We start from the raw sequence: 14,529 nt of genomic DNA, 5'->3' as shown, positions 1-14,529 counted from the left end.
AGCCTGTCGCACATTTATTCCTCTAAAACGGAGGAGGATAAGAGGATTATGATAAATTGTAGCTCTGTCAATATCGTCCTGATCATCTTTACATTTCATTCAAATTCATCAGTTCCATCAGGCGATTACTCAAACTGGGGGATCAGAAAGATGCATTGAATCGAGATTGACACGACGTTGCTTGAAAAATAGAGTACGTACATCTTTTCTCTCAACTCGGCGTTATATCTCCTTTTCCTATTTCCTTTTTTATATTTCCTTTTTTGTTATCATATTTAAGAAGAAGAACAAAATTCACATTTTGCTATTTCCTTCACTCCCACAGGGCAATGAATTGGAAACACGTGCTTTAACCAGAGAACCAGAATTTGTGAAATAAACTTATTCAATCTTTACTAAGGAAGTACGGATTTGAACAATTCATGCAGTAAACTCTGAACCACACCAAAACCAAAGTCTTATAGTTACAACAATGCACTTATTCATTGCTTCATTGCATCGCCCACCTACGCAGACAAGGAGAGAAGGTGACCAAAAGGAAGAAGAACCCACCGACCTATGCATTATTATGCAGAGATGCGGGGCAGACCCCGCAGTTGTAAATACGTCAAAGGATAACGTACGATGGAGTTGGACAAGCGTGAATTAACATTCATTCTTATATCTTAGAATTTTTAGTTTACTCAAGCATCTCACTTCACAAAATGCATCTTCTTTCTACCTACGTTTGGCTACTAACTAACCATAATCAACGAGTCAACATCAACAATGTCTCATAAATTTAACCTGCAACATTCCCACACCCGCCTATGAACTTGACGACTGAAAGTGTGTGTGTGTGTGTCTTTAGATAATCACATAACATAATCATACAAAAATCCAACAAACCACAACAATTGAATCACTACTACACCATCCTTTTGACAATGGATTGACTTTTCATCCCGAACGTAAACATGCTACCCGCACCTCGACACACATAATGTTCAATGCGTGCATGTATTCAAAAAATGTAAATTCCTCCCAACTTACAAGTACGTACAAAGAATGGATGACAGGAAATTTTATAAAAGGCAAACTCGCAAGAACAATTACCCATTTCATCCACCCAACCCTAGTGGATATATGAACGTACGTACTTGATTTAGTATTCAGTAGTGGCCAATGCCAATAATATTTAAGGTCTTTAATTTAAATATGTCTATTCTAAATTCTAATCTCAACTTCTCAAGTTTAAATTCTCTCTTCAAGTTCTCACCAAATCAAAACAAAAGCCACGTTGCTTAGGATTAGGAGACGTACACGTTTCAGTAGTTCCTTCATCCCAATGACCGAAACCCAATAATGCAACGCAACGAAATGCATTTGAGTTCACTGTTGTTTGTTATTTAGTAGCTGAAGACGTGCCAAGCCATTTTATAATTCCTGACTCAATCAATACTCTTCCAGCGATAAGACGATTACCTCGAGTCCTTATATGTACACGACATGTTCCTACCTCCAAAAAATGCACACTCAAGAAGAACACACACTTTATACGCAACAGTTATTATCATCATCATCGTATCATCTATTAGTCAAAATGAAGTTCAATGTATCTTATTCTTGCTGGGCTGGAAATTTCAGTGTGTTTTGAACTATCATCATGCCCATCAATGAAATTATGCTCACACAGCTCAGTTCATTTATAATAATTGAGAAACTGTTTTAAAAAAGTCTGAACGAAAAAGTTGGGCTCAATAAAACATCAGCACCGCTGGTCATAAGCTGCGAGTAGTAACACTATTACTAAATTGAACTAAATCTCATTTAAACCGTCAACAAGTAAGTAGTTTAAATTGCAACCAGCGTATCATCATCATTACGAACCATTAGCAGTACGAAAATCGATTGCATAATATCTGTTCAAATAAACATGTTACAGTAATTACTCATCATCTAGACGAGTGAAGGACGTCTGACCTGACTAATGGCAATCGTCTTCGCGGAAAAAAATACCTGGTCAGTGGTAGATCTCCATCTCATCATCTTCATCATCAGAGATCCACCCATCATAATTCGTCAACCATAATGTTACAGGAAAGTTGCATTGTAATTACAACAATAAAACATAACTTATCAAGAACTGCTTATTGTGATAAATTAGATGTTGATGATAATGTGATAAATAATGAATAATAAAAACACGACTTGAATAATGTAGGGATTTGAAGGTTTTATGACCTGAAGTTGAACCATAACAATCAGACAAGCTTTCTGATTCATACTTTTAATTTGCATTAAATTCCAAGATTCAAAGAGTGAGTATGAAGAAAACTATGTACAACAATACATAATGAGTGAGTAGTAACATAACAATTTGGGTTTCAATACCCACTTTATGTGATGGCAAGCCAGCCTGATGCCCGTTACTTGTCTTTATGTAGTTACACATTTGTGTGAGTTCTCTCTCATAACAGTCTTTCCCCTTATCAAGAACAATTTATGTTTTGCAATTCACCATAATAAAAAAAACTCGGTAACACAGACATTGAAATTTTGACAACAAAACTGTTTTTGTCTCAAGAACATCCTTTAAATCTAATAACTAATCTTGAGACTTGGTCGTCCGTTCGTTGAACTTGTGCAGTTACAGAAAGTGAAAAACTATATAATGGAAATGAGAAATGGTGTGGCTAGTCGGCATTGATAACAAGAAGAGTAAAAGGAAGTGAAGTGCAGGTATTTGCAGGTAATAAAGGAAGCCCAGGCAGGACAGATACATATGTAGCAGCAGCGAGAGGAGAGTCAAATAAGAGATACAATAGATAGCAGTGGTTAGTTTGTAATGCAAAACTAAGAATCTCTTAAGATGAGGAAGAAGTTTTATTGCTTTGGAATAATCTCCAAAAGAATATTAGATCCATCCATCTATCTCCATGCACGGAAAAACTATTTACAACCACCACATCCCTCATTTGTTCCCTGTCTTGTTTAATACGGCTTCTGTTATTTTATGCTCGCTCGAGGGCTCGGACTTTTGTTATGGATTTATTGTTGTGGCTGCTTTACATTATATTTCGTGCGCTTTACCCTTTAAAGACACTTGCAAATTAGGTAGGCAACCGCACTCTCCTCACGGAATCACTTCTTTAACCCTTCCCTGATCATCATTATGCGAATGAGTAAGAAGATGAAATGTTGAGGGTTTGAAAGATGCATCGCGTAGATGAGAGAGATGTGCCGTGTCCCATTACCCGTTATTATTGTCACCAGTACTAGATACATAAGCAAAATAAGTAGTAAAAGAACAGCAGCTGCGATTTCGTGACAAGTTGATGATTGAAAATGAGAAAGATGTGCGTAACTTGTAAATACCAGAATTACCAAGTGGCTTGTCAATGGTGTGACGTAATCCCTATGCTTCCATTAAATGCAGATTAAATAAATAAATAGCACCATCAGCATATTATGTTAATGCAAATATAAATATGGAGCTGGGGGTGGTGGTGTTAAAGGTTCTAACCTTCAAATGTGGGATACGCTTAAATTTAGCGTTATGAAAAGTAAACTAATTACTATTTTTAGTGCTTTTGATGTACATTTCCTCAATTACTTTGAGTCAAAAGTGTTAAGTAGGCAACAATGTACATGAATTTTACAATGTTTGTGCGACTCAATTCTCCAGCTACAACAATGCACAAAACTAAAAATATGCTAACTTGTATGCCTCCAACCTTCATACTTTTGAAGTAATAAAAGTAGACAGCAGTCGAATTGCATGGCCAACCGATATCCAGTTTCCAGCAACATGTGCATATGCATAATACGTATCGTATATCTGCTTATCCACGCACAATAAACTAGAGAGACTTTTACTACTCACTTATTTTACATATATGCGAATGATAATTACAGAGCAAATACAATCCTGTGCCAGAACAATGCAATGATTTCAATGAGATTCAGCAGTATTCCATAATCATCCTGATACTCGACAAAAAGTACAAAAGGGTCCACAAACTTGACGCTTGTAAATTATTTACCCACTAGAAAAAATTTGCACACTTACTGGTACTCCATGAGCATTTCAACAGCACTCGTCGTATATACTTCAATGCAGTAAACAAAAATTATACGATATTTTATTACCCTACAATAATAAGACTACTATTTAAGCACACTTGTTGTGATGAGGAAATGGCAATTAAAGTATCGGCCAGGTCATCCTGTTGAAATTTTGTCAACAATTTCAGGAATGCAAAGTTTGAGACAGGAATTTGTGTAGGAAAGTCTTACATATTTACCAGTTACAGCTATTTAGTCCTCTCATTTCCCATAATGACCAATGCGCTATGAAATGTTGAATGTAATCCTAGCAAAACAGTTATGTAAGACTAAAACCACATTGAAGCAACTAGCAACGCATTGTACGAAATTCCTGAGATTCCTACAATTTGTTTAGAATGAGATTAACTGACACTTATTAACCAAAAGCTAAAAAGTCACTCTTTCCAGTCAACAAACACTTCAAATGACAATTGCTCCATTTAAACTAAACAGTACACCGCACACATTCACACACTCCACCATTATTATTATTACGTCTGGCATTCAAGATTTGGCTTTAACTGCCCATATCACGTTTGAATTGCGTTACATACAATTCCAACAAAGTATGTACATAGAATTACTCCTATTCATTCCTTTTCCGTATGTAAAATATCAACAAGAATTTTAATCTAGCGACGACCTTTGAAAGTGTGCACTGTTGGCTGGCTGGGCTAATTCATTTTCACAAGGCCGTTTTTCGTATTGGAATTCAGAGAGTGAGAGACATACACCAGACCACCAGAACTAATCCAAATCCAGCAATTCTTGCAATAATAATTTAGTGTATTATGTTGGCAAACTTTACTACAACTGAATGGATGGATGGATTATATTGTGATACTGCACATATTTATTTTATCGCTGCACACATACAACTACTTACTGATATTGCGACGATTTGGTTAAAAAACTTATAAACTACTGAACACATTCAAGTGTGGAGAGGCACGAAGCCCTGTTGAAGACTGAGCCGAAAGTTAAATCTCATCTCATCATCATCGTCAACTAACCTACCAAAAGCCATGTACGTAACATAACCACCATAACATTTACTATTCATCCTTCTCTTTACACGAATAACGCACTCCAGCAACAGCAAAAGTACAGCCAGACGAAGATCAACCTTGTCGAGCTGATCTCACGGCAACCCCTTCTCTCTCTTCTCTCTTGCCCATTCAAAATGTGCATTGTAAGCTCATTACGTATACACAAATAGCAAAATATGTGCTGTACACGTCCTTTTTTAATATGACATGAATGATTACTCGCAGTACCTCTTCAACTACTAAATGGAAACATTTATACAAAATTGTTCCCTTACTTGTAGCCGTCAGCCGTAACTTGAATAAACTAAACCGTCTCAAATTAAATGTGATAGCGCAACCACAGCATATAAGAGTCAAAAATTAGTTGTTGTCTCATCTAGGAGAGGCTACATGTCTGGCATTATTATTATTATTATTATCTTGCTGCTGCTGTATGTATCCTGTCTGATGTTCAATGAAATACCTGTTCAATTTGGTACAATACAACCGTATTTTCCTCCTTATAAATAAAAGTATTGCTTCACCTTTACAAGATTTTCAAGAAGGCGAGATGAAATCATCTTCCTATTGATCTAGTTTTCTTTTGCCCTTCTTCATACTTATTATACATATGTATACGAGTAAAAAGCAAGTTCAACAATAACGCATCACAACTTTGTATTGTTCTGTCTTCTCCAAACTTGAAAATACTTTCGTGATTTTTACAACGAAATGAAATCTGACCTTTACATACAGCCACTCATTGTTAGGCATTGAACTAGTCAACCACCCGTTGACAATATTATTCATGGGAAAGAAAGACTATCCAAAAATAACTGTACAAATGTAAGTAGTTGCAAGAGGTGTGCACGTGTTGCAATTCTTATTATAAATTGGCATCCAAGAAGATAGATCAATCAACAGTTCGTGTTGTTGTGTATGAAGCGTTTATGTATTTACAAAGAGGTGGAATAATTGACTAGCCATCCAGGTATCCATCCATCCACCCATGCAACTAACTCACTTTGTCAATAAAACACGAAACTTATATTGTACTACATGTGTATTGGAAATGAAATTTGTGCAATTAAGCATTCATGACATCACTCTATCCAACCACCAAGAAGATTAATCATTCACACCAACCACACTGTATGGATAAGTTTAATTCCTTCTTTGTCTCGCATGAATTTTATGCCCTTTTTTGTTGTCAATTATTCAGTCACTTGAGTTGGATTGAGATTGAACAGGCAGTCTTTCTGACGGGGATATTTTACAACCTTGTAAGAAATGCCAAGAATTTACTATAAAATATTTTGCTGGCATCATCCCTCATCAATAGGTTTGTTGAGCTATCGATATTCATCAAGAAACCCGACCACACACTAGTTCTTAATGAACTTGAGATATATGATGAAGTAATTTAGAGACACACGTCCTAGCCTCTCCTTCTTTTTAATGTCAGGTATTTAGAATTTTGAAGAATTTCATATGCCACTGAAACAAAGGATCGTCAGTTACATCATGCTTCATACATATTATGGTTTGTGCATTAAAGAAAGAAGACTCAATTTTGTATGAGTGTATGCACATAGCTGTCAACACGATAAAACCGTTATTAAGCGGATAATAAACTGCAAATCTGGTGTGACTAATTTATAATTCACAAATTAAAATCTACCACTGCTTATACGACAACCGCATTAAAATTTAAATTGATTCGTGCTGCAGAATTTACCAGAGAAACAATTATCTTCTTCGTCAGCAAAGAGTACGTACTACTCGTCAGAGTTAATAACAAACGGCGCAAAGCAACCGTTTCAGAATTAAGTTGATTAGCGAAATTTCTTCGAAACGATGAGTTGAGTGAAACTAACCGTATGGGGCCAGAGTCGTAAAATGTTATTATCACCACCCTGCCCTACATCCCCTCCTTATTCTTAACACCACCACGATACATACTTAAGGGAACAGTGGCGGCAGGATATCATCAACATCTGTAAAATTTGAGATGAATACCAGTATTCTTACATAGTTGTGTAGAAAGGGGAAAGAGATGTGCGAAATGTTGCTTGCAAACATTGCACCGAATGAAGTCTTCATGAAATATTTTACAACATCGCATCTCGGATAAAGCCAGCCAGCCACTTTGCCCACGTGATATAACGACCCTAGTAAAATTTCAGGAGTAAAGGGTTAGTGGACACAGCAGCTCCGATGGTGTTGGGGAATAGCAAGATATTCGGTTTCCAATAGATTTTAATCTTGACTACGTGCTTCTTGTTTATGATTTATTGAAAGATCTGTTATTTCTTCTGGGCGATGATGGGGAAAGGAAGAATGTAGTTAGTTTTATTTAGCTCTCTCTTTAAGCAGTTTATTGGCATTCGGGAAAACATGGTCCAACCAATGTCTCGCCGTTCTTGATTTCGCACTAAAATGTAAATAGCTCCATTTCTGAAGTAGCAAGAGGGGAAATGCATACCTCTCGGATGATGATGAGAGGGGGAAAAGGCGAGAAAGTTTATAAGCGACTCTTAAAACGTAATGGATATCATTCAAACTTACATTTTCGAGTCACATCCGGTTACCCCACGTGCTATGTTTCCATCCACCAAAAGAAGAGTTTAAAGAAACTTGTCTTACCTGTAAAAACAAAAGAGATGCTTAAAATGGGTTTAATAGCAAGGCAATTTTATACCTCGAAGCAATTCTCAGAAGTGATTGAAATTCTGAGGACATAATTCTAACTTGCATGCACAGACATACATAGGTCAGCCATATGTACCGGCCAACGGTATGATGACGTAAAACGAGATAAAACACAGTAGGGATCAAGGTAAAGGAATAACTTGAAACATCAGCCAGAAGCTAATACACAGATATCCTTCATCCTTGTAGTATGCCGTTCATTGTCAAAATTGCATGAAAATGTGTCTCCAACACATGGAAGACCTTCAACATTTAAATTCATAACATTGCTACCAAAAGAGAATAAATGTGGGATTGGTCTTCCATTTCATTATTTCGCAACATTTGACGTATCATTTATCACATACACACCTTGTCATATTGTCACCATTAAATTTGCACTCGCATAAATCAATCTCTGCTAAAGTGAGATTCTGGCAAGTTGTTATGTTTTGTCATGTCTCGTGTGATTGCATTGGATTTCTATCAACCAAATTTTCATAAAATAAGTATATTACTATTACGAAACGTGCTAGCATATGAGACCTCCAACTGAGTCCCTCCACATGCAATAGTGCTCTGCTATTTATCCTATCATCTAATCCACCACGAACCCATTAAAATACATAGCATACCAGAGATCACAGCAATAAACCACCACGCAGTGATATGAGATCTCACTGCTAAAATGTGATGTCAACTTCCTAAACGTAATTGTAGTTATATGTGTAACATCATTAAAAACGACGTGAGGTCCATATCTAATAGGACACGATTGATAAAGATATTGATTCGGGAGAGCATGGGGGACTTTAGCAAAAGTATTTACGGTCAATGTGTGGTGCATGGGCTTTATTTCTCTACATCCTGCCAGCAGCAGCAACAGTAAAGTTGGTCTTGTTGATCTTCCAATAATACCTAAAATTGGGATCCAATTGGATCTGTCAATCGACCGACTTAAAGGCAGATTTAACCCCTGTCTGACACAGCTTGAGGCTCATTTCGTAATATATTGAATTTCGACCATACAACAAACCACTTATTGTTTAGCCACACTGTTTTTCCGTGCCATTCTTCATGACATGACTGAACAAACCGGCTCAACGAATTTCCAAGTCTGCTAAACTAAACTACATATACATGGTAATGCAGCAAGTAAGTCACCAAAGGCTAAAGTAACCTCAGAGAGAGAGAGAGATGCCAAAGAATAGCTCGATACAAGCTTTTCTCGCGTGGTTAACAAAGTCGAAGCCAACGAAACCTAAAGTATTGCATTTTTGCTAGATTGCATTAGTCCAAAAATACCCTTTTCCTTACGGTCACACATGTACATACATGCTCCTAAATCCCCTGTCTAAACTGTGTTATTACTGATCCATCATTCTGGGCTTGGTCAAAAGGAAAAGCGGAGCGAGTAGCTTTCTCTTTACATACATAAAAGTCGGACCTGACTGAACATCATGTTATACAAAATGTTATACATACGCCACGTACAACCTTTTAACTCAAGTCAACCAAACCTTGTTCTTTAGGCTTATACAAAAATGCCAACCTAAACAACACACATAAAACAAAATCCTTCAAGATCCATGGTCCAGAATTTTGTTGTTTTCTTAAAATATAGGTAATACATACATGGATATGAAAAAATACTCATGGTACAAGTGTTGACGAAGAAAAAAAAATTAATTAATGCCAACCTGCACAAATCTTTCTTGTGTAGATAAGATGTCATAAAATAGAGCTACATGTTCTTCACTCTTTTGTTTCCCAGATCGAGGCAAGGTATTACTAACGTCTCCCCACGTCGCAGCACCATTATTACTAGCCATTCCACCATTAGTGAAACTTTTGGACATGGTCATTCCCATCGTCGCCCTCTCACCATTATTATTACTCCCACGACCTTTTCTCAGTTTTAAACTCCCGTATCTCTGCAACTGTTTAAAATCACTTTCACTCGAAGTCTGATATTCCCTGAGCTGGGCTTTCTTTCCAAAATTTATCGTTTTATTTTCGAAATCGACTCCACCATTTGAAATGGAACCACCCCCATTAGTTTTAATATCGACGGGAAGGTTGTGGAAGGAATATCTTGGACATTGCGTCGACTTGTATAAATTAGTGTCTGTGGCCGACTGGTGCAATCCGATCCCGGGTAGTTTAGCATATCCATTTCCATTTTTATTCATCACAGTGCCACCCTCTTGATATCGTAAACTAGCATAATCTGTTGCTTTTGATAGACTTCTCGAATTCGTATAGGGACTAATATTGTCATTACTTCTGCTACAAGTGAGTTCAGGGTCTGACAATCCAGGGGTTGAATAGCTAATTGGGAACATCCGAGTGTATGCAGAGGAAGGAAGCGATGACTTCCGGGATACATAATTATTGCCACTGCCAACAATTGCGCCACCACCATTTATGCCATTGCAGGAAGAAGATGAAGTGATTTTATTTCTCTCAAGATGACCATTTCTATGTTCCCCAATTTCACGGTTCCTTTGAGGTGAACTGTAACGAACAAGTCCACCCGGCGGAAGAGATAACGGCCTGGGTTTTCTTCCAGTAAATAACTGATAATCACTCCGAGATGACGGCAGCATTTGAACTCCTGTCCTTCCTCTCGTTTCATCATTTTCGATTCCCACGTCACTGACTCGCCTGCCACTACTTCTTTCCCGATTACGGTGATCTGTATAATTGGATGGCTCAAAACTGGAGCCATTACTACTGCAAGAAAACCCACCACCACCGCTACTCGGACGAAATTTCACAGACGAACTTCTCGAAACGTTTAGCGATAAACTATCACGATCACAGGGTAACATTTCATTCGGGACGGATACAAAATTCAGATCTTTTACAGAACAAGTTATCAGCTTGAATATTGAAGAAGGTGCAATCAACACTGTCAAAATTGCTTTCAATAATCTCAGTAGTAGAGCAATGTTTCAGATGAACTAGGATCATCAACTACTATTATGCGAAAATACATCCACCATAGTTTTCCCTTGTTGTTGAGATGATATTTAAAACTGTGGCCTTGTGCATAGTAAATATGTGTGTGGCGTATTATCGTATATGCACATATTGCAGGATGAGAAGATCACTTCCTATATAACCACCTCATCCATCCGTATCCTTCAAAATGCTGGGGCTACTCCTATGCCTTCACTAGTATGACGAATGAATATGCATTACATTTATGGCCTCATAAACTTTTGACTTTGCCACTTGCACTAGAAACATCACCAGCAGCGCAAGGTATTCAACATACATTCGACACTGTATCTGCTGCACTACTTGCCAAAGCAGTACTCCTGCTATGATGCTACACCACAGCACTATTGAATTATTAACTACTCAATTTGAGACACACAATCAGCACAGAGATATCCAACTTGATTATTATAGTGAGAAGAAAGAACAATGGGAAACATAACAACAGCAGTTGGACAAGAAGAATGTCACTCAAGAAATAGTGGAGAAAGTTTTGCAACAAGATTCCACGTAGTCTATAAGTCAGTTATATATACAATAACATCACTTTGGTCACTTCACTAGTCATGTAACTGTATCTCACAAATTCTTCTCTGTCTGAGCACGTCACAGCTCGAAAAAGCAAAGTCAACAAATGGGGAGAAAGGGGTGAAAGTATGTATCGAGATGCCCCAAAAACCTGCTGTACGTGAGCTTTTTCGCTAATCACATGTCCTCTTTTATATGTACAACCCACATGGGTCATAAAATTACTCTCTAATCCTACTTGTTAAAACCTAAATCTAGCAGACACTACCACCAGGGTAAACAAAACACGACCTACATACATGCATATATGTCACCACATAATCACGAATTCAATTTGTAGATCTAGATCGTCTCTTTTTTCCTCAATATGATGAACATTGGTTTGATTTATTCTTTCTCCAAATAGTCAACCATGACACTGGTTCACGCAATACGTAAAATTTTCCAATCCGAGATTTGTCTTTAGTCCGGTCGGTTAAAAGAGAAAGTTTACACGGCCAATCTGTGCACGGTCACCACGCCACGATCTGCTCGATTATGAAATGAAATTGATTCCAGTTTTCACCAGAGTACAAATATGTATACTTGCTGAAAAAAACTTTCACCACGAAACCAACTCCTGTTTCCAGCAGAGAGCTGCTACTCTACTTTGATTGAACCCCAAACTTGTTTCCAGAATGGACTAGAAAACTTGAATTTTATTCCAATTTCGATCCTATTTGTGGTTGTCCATGTCAAGACGACAAAACAACACTGGACCAGGAACTGGGCACAGGAATGAGAATGAAAAGAAAGTGTGTGTATGTGGGTGTATGGAAGCAAGTAAAGTGCAAGTGAGTGAAGGTAACACCGTCAACGCTGCTTCTGCTTTCCTTTCGGTTGTCCTTTCCTGTGACTTGAGCTTTTAGTTTACCACGACACGGCGACTCTCTGCTTTTTGGGTGATGTGATGCTGCTGCTGCTGCTGCGAATGAGAAACATCACCACTCGGATCACAAGAAGAACGTAAGAATCCGCAAGAATTTTACTAAACTCGAAAACTCTAACCTATGAACTGCAGACACTTTATAACCCAAATCCGCCTCATTTATCCCTATACACACACTTTGTTTCATTCCTCCAACAAATGCTCAAACTTGAGTGCATCGCAGTCACAACTTTTGGTCGAGTATGAGATGTTTTTATTCTCTACGCAGCAGTGTGAGTGAGTGAATTGTAATGCTTGCACATAAGTAAAAAACGGCACATGATCAACCAATAATACATGCACTGTGCGAGTAATGGATAAAAAAGGGTTAAGTTAAGTAAGCTAAGATTTAAGATCAGCTTCCTGTCTAAAAGTTCGTATGGCAGCAACCATCACCTTTTCATATACAATAAGACACCATTGAATGAACTGCTCTTATTATTGTGAGTCAAGGAGTGGAGCAATATCTATTAGAGAAGAAGCCAAGTTCTGAAAAATCACTGCAACGTGCTTATGGAGGAAGGACGCCTAAAAACAGTTTGAGAATCTTATCTAACCCACTCGACATTCTTTAGCACTTCAGCTTTGACTTGAAATCATCATATTTCTTGTTTTTACACCACGGGATCAACTCTGAAGACGATATGATTTCTCCCCCTACTTTTAACGAAATGAGTTTGGATCTGGTCAATTTCTTGTTCGGGAAACGTAACTTGGTGGCTGGCTATATAATCGTTCAAAAACCACAAAAATGCTTCCGATTGTAATACACAGTAATGCAACCAGTTTATAAAACATGACATTGCATGGACGTTAAGTTTTACGTACTTAGGATTAGTGCACCACCGCATATTGTGTATTATATGTATTTGGACTAGTGTGTAAGAATCTAGCCACTAAATCAAGTGCTTTTTAGACATCAATTACCCTTAATGTAGATTATAAAATACCAATAAAACATTAGCAATTACAGCAATTCTTGCCTTTGCGTCCACCAAATTTATGTTCCATTACCTTTATCACGTCACAAATCGTGTTGCACCTTTCGCGACGAGGGAAAACTTCTTGACAAAAAGTCTAAAAAAAACACCCAGTCTTTCTCTGTCTTTCTTTCCAATACTGATACTAAAGGTGCAATAGGTGATGGAAATTACGGTTGGAAATGACTCGGTCAACAGGCTTATCGTTAACTTTATTGGCAGTTAAATGCTGTACTAGCTCTTTCACCCAACCCTTGAAGTGAAAATAGTAAGCTAGTGACATTTCACAAGACGTAAAGATCATTTAGTTTTACAACCAGTACATGACGATACAAATGAGTTTTGTTACCACACACACACCACCAAATTGTGGAGTATACGTGGTAAAGAACGGAAGCTTAAAGAAAGCGTTAAAAGACTGACCAACACTCAGTTTAGGCTCAACTTATGTACATACGTACTTATCTAGTTTGCACTTGGCCCAAATGACTGACCTATGCATTCATACCAGAAACAATTATACATAATTTCACTTAAATGTTATGATAGCGCTATCATTTATTTATATGCATTTCGCAATGTAAACCAACCTATCATTGATTTACATTGATTTTCCAATCTGATTTTTTACGAACGATGACTCCGTATAGTGTAGTTTTAAAAAATAAATAATTTTGACATACCTTTAATCGCTGAAGTGTGTTTCCGGTAGAGTCCCGTTGAGGATTCGATCCAAACCGGTGTGCTTCATTCTCTAAAGCGTCAAGAGATCTTTCACACTCAGCAATCCAAGCTAACTTGGCTTCCAATTGTCTATCGATTGTGGAATTGGTCGCCTGAGCTGCTAAAGCACGTCCACGAGAGACCACACTAACAACATAAAATCGTGAGAAGAATCCAGTAAAACAAATCATGTAATCTCTGATCTTTTACCTATTGTTCATGTGAGCGTACCGATTCTATTGCGAGAAAAATTTGAAATCGTTAAATGATTAAAAATTAAAGTGCGACATATGTTATAAATAATATTAAGGGATTGGCGATTAGATAAAATAATTATGAATAAATATTCTTCAAGTCTGCTTGCCTTGACTTGTTCCGTTGCTCTTTTAATACGAGTCGTATCATCTTGTTGATATGTGGAAATTAATTGTTGCGTATGATGTTGAAAGTTTTCGATTTGTTTTTTGTACTGATGTAACTCGAGATGTAGATTCTAGATTAAACAACAAATAATATA

At 37.4% G+C, this 14,529-nt stretch overlaps 1 protein-coding gene across 5 annotated transcripts in view; it reads right to left on the bottom strand.

The window, feature by feature from the left end:
- The window catches only part of LOC110859975 (dystrophin), a 57,419-nt gene that overhangs the window by 18,492 nt on the left and 24,398 nt on the right, over window positions 1-14,529 (bottom strand). For all 5 annotated transcript variants that reach the window (XM_022109015.2, XM_035859916.1, XM_035859917.1 and 2 more), the window contains 3 exons: window positions 14,377-14,505; window positions 14,223-14,248; window positions 13,973-14,159 (listed from right to left, as the gene is read on the bottom strand). In XM_022109015.2, coding sequence (XP_021964707.1) covers window positions 13,973-14,159; window positions 14,223-14,248; window positions 14,377-14,505 — 342 coding nt within the window. The remainder of the gene's footprint in view (window positions 1-13,972; window positions 14,160-14,222; window positions 14,249-14,376; window positions 14,506-14,529) is intronic.

Source organism: Folsomia candida, unplaced genomic scaffold (genome assembly GCF_002217175.1).
Source record: "Folsomia candida strain VU population unplaced genomic scaffold, ASM221717v1 Fcan01_Sc028, whole genome shotgun sequence".
In the NCBI taxonomy this organism is placed as follows: domain Eukaryota; kingdom Metazoa; phylum Arthropoda; class Collembola; order Entomobryomorpha; family Isotomidae; genus Folsomia; species Folsomia candida.
Note: the sequence above shows the minus strand (reverse complement) of the source record. Positions and strands in the feature narration are given on the sequence as shown.